The sequence below is a fragment of the Euleptes europaea genome, chromosome 7, assembly GCF_029931775.1.
Source record: "Euleptes europaea isolate rEulEur1 chromosome 7, rEulEur1.hap1, whole genome shotgun sequence".
Classification (NCBI taxonomy): domain Eukaryota; kingdom Metazoa; phylum Chordata; class Lepidosauria; order Squamata; family Sphaerodactylidae; genus Euleptes; species Euleptes europaea.
In genome coordinates this window covers 91138723-91149589 of record NC_079318.1, presented here as the reverse complement: position 1 = coordinate 91149589, position 10867 = coordinate 91138723, and the positions used below count along the sequence as shown (strand labels likewise).

At 49.6% G+C, this 10867-nt stretch overlaps 1 protein-coding gene across 1 annotated transcript in view; it reads right to left on the bottom strand.

Annotated features, from left to right (window-relative positions):
• Positions 1-2572: 2572 nt before the first annotated feature.
• Positions 2573-10867, bottom strand: part of ASH1L (ASH1 like histone lysine methyltransferase) — a 93900-nt gene continuing 85605 nt past the window's right edge. The window contains exons 24-27 of the mRNA XM_056853708.1: positions 8555-8721; positions 6002-6042; positions 4657-4961; positions 2573-2704 (exon numbers count right to left, since the gene is read on the bottom strand). Coding sequence (XP_056709686.1) covers positions 2613-2704; positions 4657-4961; positions 6002-6042; positions 8555-8721 — 605 coding nt within the window. The 3' untranslated portion in view covers positions 2573-2612. The remainder of the gene's footprint in view (positions 2705-4656; positions 4962-6001; positions 6043-8554; positions 8722-10867) is intronic.

The following is a 10867-nucleotide window of genomic DNA, read 5'->3' as shown; positions in this document are numbered from 1 at the left end:
ACAGACAAGAGGCGCGTGGGGGTGCGGGGAGCAGAAAAGAAAAACCCCCAAAGGCACGGATTAGGAAACATTTTTTCCATTTAATACTAGAATCTCTCAATATTTGAGATGCAGGCTTTTTTATGCAATTACATCCAATGTTAAAATTGGTAATACATAATTTACAAAGATTAACATCAAAACAATGGTCTATTTAGATATGCTCTCGTAAAAAGGAAATATATTAGCAGCATTTCTTCTCAGCAACCACACGGCCTAACCCCATGCAGACTAAAAAGAGTTCGTTATCTATATTTGAAACAAACGTAGTGCTTCTTTTGGGGTGTTTATTTGTTTTGTCCCCCCCACCCCAACTCTGGGCTTCCATCAGCGATCAGGTGAAACGCTGCCAGTTTCTTCAGTTAATACAAAATAATCCCCTGCCCTCCCACCCCTGAATCTTTAAAAAAAAAAAGTCAGTAATTTTCTACACCAGTAAGAAAACAAAACCAAAAACTAAAAAAAGGGAAAAGAAACCAACCCAACAACGCAAATTATTCACACTTACCTAGAATTTGATTGTCTAAAAAATACCGTTTTCTTTTTATTTTTCTTCTTTTTTAGTCTTTCAACAAAAGAAAGATAAAATGGCAGAGCTAGTGTTTCACTTCTGGGCGCGCTTTCATCATTATTATTTTTCAAAGGACTTTTTTTTAGTGTTTAACACCATTTTGAGACGATGATTTCCCCCCGTTTTGAACTAAATGGAGCAACTCAAAAAGGTTTTTGGACATGCGATTCCCCCCCACCCCACCCTGTTCCCCACAACACTTCATGAGTATTTTATACTCGGGGTTTGTTTTTTTCCTGTACAATGCTTCTCTACAGTAAGAAAATATTCCAAACTATTTTCTTATTTGTTTTTTGTTTTTAATAAAATATTTTTTTCCTCAAAGGGCTTTTTTATCTTCTCCCCTCTTTTTTTTCTCTTTAAATTTTTTATTTTATTTTAAATCGTCAGGTAAAATTTAAATGGAATGAGCCTCTTTTTTTTGTTTTGTTCCAACTAAGAGTAAAATAATAAGCTTAACGAGAATGTACAATCAGGACGAGCTTGGTCCGTCAGGAAAGAACATGGAGTTTTAGCTACCATATTGCTTTACAACCACTCAGCAAAACAAAAACGAAAAACGGGGGGGAAAAAGAGGGGGGAAAAAGAGGTAAGATATATACAACTTGGCACATTTAAAAATGGGTTTCTCTTATAAGGACATCTAAAACAGGACCGTAATATGCATATGGACGTCAAAGAGAGACAGGAGCAAAGCCACATATAGAGGGTCAGTGTATGCCGAACTCCCCACTCCCTTTCGCCCGAGCTTGGCGTCTAGGCAGAGGGACACACCAAGAACTCCCAGAGCAACACTCCTTGTGGTGCGGCCCCAGGCAGCGTTATCTGTAGTGACCGGGCACGGCGAAGCCTCTGCAGGGAGACCGGACGAGAGCCGAGAGGCAGGAGCATAAAATACACTGTCTCTTTAAGAGACGGATGCTTTAAGCTGTACAATTTTTTTTGTTTGTTTTGTCGATTTTTTTTTTAAAAAAAGAATGGAGCACAAGAATAGTGTTATTAGTGGGTAACAGTTTACAGCTCACAACAAATACTCGCTCAGAAATACTGCTTGACGGTTCATGTAGTGAAAGTTTTTTTTTTCATCTTTGCCGTTTTGACAGATTTTGTTTTTTTTTTTAATTTCCACAATACACCGGACACACAAGAAAAACCACAGCTGGGGGGGCGGGAAACTGAAACAAAAGAAGAAAACCCAATGGGGTGGGCATTAGGGATCAGGGACCTGCTTTATAAAATTTCTCTGCAGCAAAAAAAGAAAAGAAACCATTTAAAAATCGCCCTTCCTGCCCACCCCGTGTCTCAGAACGGGGAACAAGTGCTTTGAGCGAACAGCTTTTCCGGGAGCTTTCGAGCAGACCGGGCCGTTTCCATGCGATACGTCCAGTGGGGGCCTCTTACGGTCTGAGCGTTGCTTTTCCTCGGACGTCGTCTTCCGCGAGCCCCCTTCTACTGTCCCTACAAGGGCAGCCTATACGTTCGGCCCCTCCAGGCCTGGACGCCCCCCCACCCCGCCATCCGCTGCCACGTCGCCCCCGTGGCATCCAGCTGGAGGAGAAATGAACGTGTACCAGGAGGGATTCCTAATGAAGAAGAGCAGTTCCGAACCTGTTAACCTCCCCTCCCCCCATCCGTACACCCCTTTTTCCTTCCTCTGAGCAAGGATGTTGGAGCCGAAAAAAAGAAATAAATTAAAAATTTGACCGTCTCGGACAAATAACCACAAGGTTTTCCTTAGTACCTTAACAATGACAACAAGGCACGCCCAACACCACACACATCATAAGAGCACTGCCGGGCGGGGCAGGGCGGGGCCGCCTGCCCAATCGCGTCGTCTAAGTGCTACAAAACCATTTGTCAGTTACCTTCTCCCCTCCTGGGCCCCTCCCGCTCAACACGCGCCCGTGAGGCGCAGGTCAGCGTCCCAGCCATGCCCCTCAGTCCCTCTCACGCGCGTCTGACAGGGCATCTATAGGCCACAGCCTCTCTCCGGGACACGGTGTCACTTCCTGAAGCTGCTCTCCGGGAGACCCAGCGTGCGCCGCCGCAGCTTCCGCCCCGAGCCTTCCTCCAGCAGGTAGGTGACGTCGATGGCTGCAAGAGAAACGGGTGGGCATCAAGGAGAGCCAGCGTGGTGCGGTGGTTAAGAACGGTGGTTTGGAGCGGTGGGCTCTGATCTGGAGAACCGGGTTTGATTCCCCACTCCTCCACATGAGCGGTGGAGGCTAATCTGGAGAACCGGGTTTGATTCCCCACTCCTCCACATGAGTGGCGGAGGCTAATCTGGTGAACTGGGTTGGTTTTCCCACTCCTCCACATGAAGCCAGCTGGGTGACCTTGGGCTAGTCACACTCTCTCAGCCCCACCTACCTCACAGGGTGTCTGTTGTGGGGAGGGGAAGGTGACCATAAGCTGGTTTGATTCTTCATTAAGTGGTAGAGAAAGTCGGCGTATAAAAACCAACTCTTCTTCTCTTCGGGGGGAGCTCTTGTTTCCTTGTAGCTGGGATATCCCCGGGTGGATACCATATTATGCCAGATAGATGTGATAGAGGTTACCTTACAGGAGTGCTGACCTTAGTTCTGCAGGAGGGGGGTGGTCTCTGGAGGTTGCCCTTGATGGGAAACGGGAGATTGCCGATAGCACTTTGGTCTGACCGAGCGGAGCTGCGCTGATGTAGCACGGCCCAGTGGCTCTGAGTATCAGACTAGGACCTGGGAGACTTAATTCAAACCCCCGCCCAAATCACAAGATTCGATGGGTGACTGGAGGCCAATCGCTTTCCTCTGAGCCTGACCTACCTCACCCCATTTACACCCCACCTTTATCCCCAGTGGGGATCTGGGGTGATTTGAATCATTCTCCATTCTTCCGTCTTCTTTGCACAACAACCCTGTGAGGCAGGCTAGGCTCGTGAGTCTGTGGCTGGCCCAAAGTCACCCAGCGAGCTTCCATGGCAGAGCTGGGATTCCTACCTGGATCAGCCAGATCTTACAAGATTATCTACACGCTCCTATTACATTCTACATGTCTTGCTGGGCTGTACCACTGTGGATGCCCATGTCATGTTTTAGAGTGCTCCTCTAGAAAAGCACACTCCCTGCACACGGAAGACCAGAGAGAGGGGGAAGTCTGAGTCTTTCTTGCTGTTGCGCTCGTTCTATACACGCTAGAAGAGTGTTGGCTTTTAACTCCAGGCAGGGAAGCATGCAAAAATGCGCAGTTGGGCCCTCACAGCACATCTTACACAAGAGTACATTCAGCAACAAGGAGCAGCCACGGAACAATTTCAGGATTAAAAAACACACACCCCGTGTTGCAATCATAGAACCACAGAGTTGGAAGGGGCCATACAGGCCAACTAGTCCAACCCCCTGCTCAATGCAGGATCAGCCTAGAGCATCCCTGGCAAGTGCTTTTCCAGCCTCTGCATAAAGACTGCCAGTGAGGGGGAGCTCACCACCTCCCTAGGCAGCCGATTCCACTGCTGAACTACTCTCACTGTAAAAAAATTCTTCCTAATATTCAGCCGGTACCTTTCCACCCTCAATTTAAACCCATTATTGTGAGTCCTCTCGTCTGCTGCCAACAGGAATAGCTCTCTGCCCTCTTCTAAGTGACAGCCCTTCAGATACTTCAAGAGAGCAATCCTGTCCCCCCCTCAACCTCCTCTTCTCCAGACTGAACATTCCAAACTCCCTCAGCCTTTCCTTGCAGGTCTCGATCTCCAGCCCCCTGAACATCCTCGTTGCTCTCCTCTGTACCCGCTCTCCTCTACCCACATCCTTTTTGAAGTGAGGCCTCCAGAACTGCACACAGTACTCTAGGCAGGACCTGACCAAATCTCTTGGACGAAATCTGTGCAAATCCCACTTTCCCCTCTTGTAAAGCTTTGAGAAGCCACTGGGGCCATTGGGACCAGCGATTGCTATTATTCTGATTTGGCCAACCAGCAGAAGAACTTCAGGTTGTTTTTTTTAAGGGTTTTTGTAACTCTCCTCTCACTCCTGGCCATGCCTGGAGAGACAGCCCGCATGATGCCTTACCATTCTTTCCTGGGATTTTCTCTAGGAGAGTGAGGAGGATCTGGTTCAGCCTCTCTCGCTGCATGTGCCGGCGTTCCTCCGGGGTGCACGGCCGCCTGGGGACGGGGCTGCTCTCCTCCGCCTTCTTGTCCGCCTCGCCGCTTTCCTGAGGGAGCGCCTCCTTCTCCGGGTCTTCCAGGCTGGGCGCTTGCTCGCTGGGCACCTGCTCCTGACTCGGGATGACGTCCTCCATGAGAGGAAGGGGGTCCTCCTCTTGGCTGAGGTCTTTATTCTGGGACTTGGAACGGTCGGATTTCCAAGACGACCTAAGGGGGAGGACGAGGCGGGAAAAAAGACACTCGTCGCAGGGGATTGCTGAGTGAACCAGCCTTTTTCTCATACACAAGAGAGGGATGCACAACTGACAGCCGGTGTGGTGCCGTGGTTAAAGTGTCAGGCTAGGATCTGGGAGTGCCCAGTTTATTTATTTATAGACTTATATCCCGCCCTTCTCCCGGCCGAAGCTGGTCCCCGTTCAGCTCACAATAACAAAATAACATAAAACATAGCATATAAATTATCTAAGTTAAAACCAACAGTCTGTCATTTTAAAAATGCGATGGTGCTCATTACAATACACAGAGGGCCAGCAGCTGGCTGGCCTGTAAGCCACCAGGGTCCCCTAATCCAGATCTTAGAAGGCAGCTGGGAAACAGGAAAAGAGGCCAGGTATGTTGGAAAAAAACTTTGCTGCCCTCAACCGTAGGCCTGGAAGAATAGCTCGGTCTTATGGGCCCCTGCGGAACTGCGTCAAGTCCCGCAGGGCCCTGGTGTCAGCAGAGAGAGCATTCCACCAGGCCAGGGTCAGGGTTGAAAAGGCCCTGGCCCTAGCGGAGGACAGCCGGACGCTCTTCAGGCCGGGGACCAACAGCAAGTGGGTGGGAGCCGAGCACAACTCTCTCCGGCGGCGCATAATGAGAGAGATGGTACTGCAGACACGATGGTTCGAGTCCCCACTCTGCCATGGTAGCCTGCTGGGTGGCCTGGGGCCAATCACACGCTCTCAGGCTAACCTACCTCACAGGGTTGTTGTGAGGATAAAATGGAGGCCAGGAGAAGGGGCTTCGGGTCCCCGTAGGGGGAGAAAACGGGGCAGAAGAGAAACGAAATAAATAAACGAAACAGCTTTGTTATTTGTACTACTGCTAGGAGACCATCGCTGTCAATGGCGGAAAGAGGGGCCGAGGGAGCTGGCCGTACCCTGTCTACTGCTGCAGGAAGACTTAACACGGTGGCGATTTGGGGAAAGAAACGGTTTGTCCCCTCCCAGTCCCTGTCCCCCCTGATTTCAGCCCCAATGACTCACCTCCCTCCATTTCTCTTGTAATTGTCTGGTACGTAATGAGGCTGCAAGGGAGAACAATGGAACAATTAGAAGAAAAAGAAGAAGAGTTGGTTTTTATATGCCAACTTTCTCTGCCACTTAAGGCAGAATCAAACCGGCTTACAATCGCCTTTCCTTCCCCTCCCCCACAACAGACACCCTGTGAGGCAGGTGGGGCTGAGAAAGCTCTAAGAAAGCTGTGACTAGCCCAAGGTCACCCAGCTGGTTTCATGTGGAGGAGTGGGGAAACCAACCTGGTGCACCAGATTAGAGTCCGCCTCTCATGTGGAGGAGAGGGGAATCAAACCCGGTTCTCCAGATCAGACTCCACCGCTCCAAACCACCGCTCTTAACCACTACACCATGCTGGCTCTCTTCGAGCTGCTGTGGACCCCTCTTACTGCAAACCAGGAAGGCTGGCGCACACACACACACCCGGTCTTGCAGCGTATCTATGGCAAGCGAGGAAGCTCATAAAATGACAGAATAAGGAAAAGGAAGAAGGTGCTGGTGGCTGAGGGCCCCCCTCCTCTGCTCCACTCCAAATTCTTGCGAAAAGTAAAGCAATACCACAGCTCCAGAGACTGCAGACAGGGATGGGTCGGGGGGGGGGGGCACCCAGTCATATCGATAGGCACTGGATGCAGGACAGGCAAAAGAATTGAGTTCTTCACACAGGACACGATTAACGTATGTAAATCACACATGAAGCTGCCTTATACTAAATCGGACCCTCGGTCCATCAAAGTCAGTATTGTCTACTCAGACCAGCAGCGGCTCTCCAGGTTCTCAGGCAGAGAGGTCTTTCCCATCACCTCCTTGCCTGGTCCCTTTAACTGGAGATGCCGGGGATTGAACTTGGGACCTTCTGCGTGCTAAGCAGATGTTCTACCACTGAGCCACAGCCCCTCCCCAATCACTGCCACAAAACGTAGGGATGGCCACCGGCTTAAATGGCTGATAAAGGGCAGCAGGCAAATTCATGGAGGAGGAGCGCTAGAATGGCTGAATGGAGCCTCACTGTTCAGAGGCAGGTTATCTCTGAATACCAGTTGCTGGGAAGCAAAGGAAAAGGCTACCAACGTCCCACCCTGGCTTGAGGACTCTGCGGAGGTGTTAGGCTGGCCTGTGGGGGAACAGGATACTGGTCTAAATGGATCTTTGGTCCAAACCAGCAGGATTCTTATCTTATTAACAGATGGGAGTTTGCATAATGCCCCTAAAATTGGTATTGCGCATAAATTCAACTGCCCATCTGGTGCCCAGGAAAGCCTCAATGCGCCGGGGTTATGAAAAGTTTGCATGCATTGGGTGTTCCGCTTTGGTCAGCCACGGGGGAGGGATCGAAAGCAGTTTCGGGGAGCCACCAAGCGACACCCCCAACAGCCAGAAGTCCTGCTCTCGCCTTCTGCAACTTCTGCAGGGGTTAAAAATATAAAAAAGGCCGTGCTGGATCAGACCCAGGCCCATCTAGTCCAGCAGTCTGTTCACCCAGTGGCCAACCAGTGGCCTCCAGGGAGCCCACAAGCAAGACGACTGCAGCAGTATTCTCCTGCCTGTGTCCCAAAGCACCTAATATAACAGGCAGGCTCCTCTGATACTGGAGAGGATAGGTATGCATCATGACCAGTATCCATTTTGACTAGTAGCCATGAATACCCCTTTCCTCCATGAACATGTCCACACCCCTCTTAAAGCCTTCCAAGTTGGCAGCCATCACGACATCCTGGGGCAGGGAGTTCCACAATTTAACTATGTGCTATGTAAAGAAATACTGTCCTGAAAACCTCCAGACTAACAAAGACTACAGTCCACAATAGCCATGCGGATTAGCTTTGGATTTCACACATTAACAGATCACTTTAGGATACAATGGTTCCATATTAACATACCACACCCTCATTAGCACATTATCTTGATACTTACAGGACAATGATTAGCACATTACCACTGATACTTTTTGCAGGACAATGATTCAGCTCAAACCTAACCCCTTTCTGACTATATATTACTCTTCCTACACACTTGACACTGAGAGACACTGTCCTTCAGTGTTACTCCTCTGAAGATGCCTGCCACAGCTGCTGGCGAAACATCCGGAAAAAAAATACCAAGACCATGGTCACACAGCCTGGATAACCTACAAGAACCAATACTTCATCTGTTTTGAATCTCTCCCCCTCCAGCTTCAACAGATGACCCAGCGTTCTAATATTATGAGAGAGGGAGAAAAGCTTCTCCCTGTCCACTCTCTCCAAACTATGCATAATTTTATAGACCTCTGTCATGTCTCCCCTTAACCGCCCTCTTTCCAAGCTAAACAGCCCTGAGCGTTTTAACCGCTCCTCATGGGGCTGTTGCTCTAGTCCCCTGATTAAACTTGCATGACTTTCATTGGCAGTCTCACAGTCTTAAGGGCTAGAAACTTGGTTTCGTTCCCCCTTTTCAGGTACAGGAGACTGGATTCTCCATGCCAAAGAATGCCTGGGGGGCTGCTGCGGCATTCACGGGGCACTGGATCTGGGGAGCCCTCACCGAGAAGTCTCTCTTCGGAGTGAGCCTTTTAGGAAAGTGGTCGAAGGCATAGGACTTGGTGCACACAGGGTAGCGGTTGCGGTGGATCTTGTAGAAGAGGTGGGCCGATTTGTCGAGGCGGTAGTCGCAGATGTACACGTCCTGCTCCTTCACCCCTTTTGGCCGTCCTGCAGTTGTGGGGGGGGGGGGGAAGGAAAGTGGAGAGTGTTTTCAGGGAAGAACATGCAGCACTTGAGTACAACTATTCATTCTTTACAGCAGTGGTCTCTGACTTTTTTGAGCTTGCGGGCACATTTGGAATCCTGACACGGCACGATGGGCGCAACAACAAAAGGGCTGCCGCAGGAGGCGGAGCCAGCCACAAAACTATCGCTAGATTCGAATCCAGTAGCACCTTAGAGACCCACAAGATTTTGGGGGTACAAGCTTTGACGAAGGGAACTTTGACTCTCGAAAGCTTATACCCCGGAAAATCTTGTTGGTGCTATTGGGACTCAAATCTTGGTCTTCTACTGCAGACCAACACAGCTAAGCACCTGAAAGAATCTGATGTTCAGACAGCAAAGGTGTTCTTAGGGGACTCTTCCCAGGCACAAGAATCCTTGACAGCCAAGTGCAAGAAATCAGCCTTCTGTCTCCTTCCCTGGCTAATTCCCCAAAGGTAAGCTGGTTCTACCTTCAGCCCCCGCCTGAGCATGTAGAGAGGGTGCCATGTAGCTAATAGCCACCGGCCATCAAGGGTATACATGCTTATTTTACTCGAGAATCTATTTGTTATTTAAACACCTACATCTCTCTACTCAGCCTTCAAGGCAGCTTACACTCAATCGATGGCTAGCAACGAAATCCAAACGGTCCTCTTTCCTCATGCGTATTATATTAGGTGCTATAATATAATAGGTGCATACCTATTATATTAGGTGTGTGGAACACAGGCAGGATAGTGCTGCTGCAGTCGTCTTGTTTGTGGGCTTCCTAGAGGCCCCTGGTCGGCCACTGCGTGAGCAGATTGCTGGACTAGGTGGGCCTTGGTCTGATCCAGCTTTGTTATGTTCTTGTGGATGACCAGAAGGGGAAATCTTGCTATGTTGGCAACAAGGCAAACAGCCGGATCCCCCAGAAGCATCCCCTGCCCTGGACCAAGCCGAAAGAGGAGCGGGCAGCTAACTTCTGGGTCTCCCGCCCTGCCCTGCTCTGGGAAAGGACAGCTTTGGAACACGTAGCTCGATGCCTTTGAGGGAGGAGGGCGGTTCCTTCTCCATCCATGCAGGAAGGTATCCTTAGGCGGGCCATTCTTCCTGCTCATCCCGGGGCAAGACAACCGGCTCAATGTGAGTTAACATGGGAGGAACGGGGTGGGTAGAACCCTACGGAAAGAAGCCATGGGGAGTTGCCCAGCATGCACCCTTCCCACGGAGAGAGCAGGAAGAATGGCCCACCTAAGGATACCTTCCTGCACGGATGGAGAAGGAACAGCCCTCCTCCCTCGAAGGCGTCGAGCTATTTGTTCCAAAGCTGTCCTTTCCCAGAGCTGGGATCTGCCTTTCCCAGAGCTGGGATCTGCAATCCCACAGGAGGCCAATGGAGTTTTAACAAAGACACTAGGTACTCTTGCAAATGTTTGGGACTTTGGATGTTAATTGTTCTAATGTGCTCAGAGCTGAGTGCATGCTTTTCCTTTGCTTTGCTTTCCTTTCCCCCTTAGGAGCTCCTTGATCCATGGATCTTCAGCAGCGCAGTTATCAATCTAATGTCTGAGGGATATAAGGACTGAGATGAAACTTGCCACTGGCACTGTAGCCCTGGGATCCCTATCGCTTAGTAAAAAAAAGGCATTATATCAGACACAAAGGCATTAGATGAGTGCATGCTTCTGTCAATCTGAATTAAATTCGGAGGAAAACTTTGCTCTTAATGCTTGAAAAAGATTTACAGTCTTTTAGAATACGAGAATAACAGGCTTGCTTTGGAGGAGCCTATCACTTGAGTTTCTGCGCAAATCCAAGTGTACCTCCTCTGGGGGCACAGTTTATTCTCCCATGGATCAGCATCGTGACTGACTACCCAATTAGCTCCCCCGCACAAAAAAAGTTGACTGGAAGAAGGTAAGCTCAGAACAGTGACTCGCCCAGAAACACAATTGGCAGCCTCCTCTAAAGGCAGATAATTCTGTTGTATCCCTGCGTTGGTAATGAGTGAATGATTCATGCCAGCGGAAACAAAGCAAGGCCAGCGCAGTGAACCATACAGCCTTGAACACATGAAGCTGCCATATACTGAATCAGACCTTGGTCCATCAAAGTCAGTGTTGTC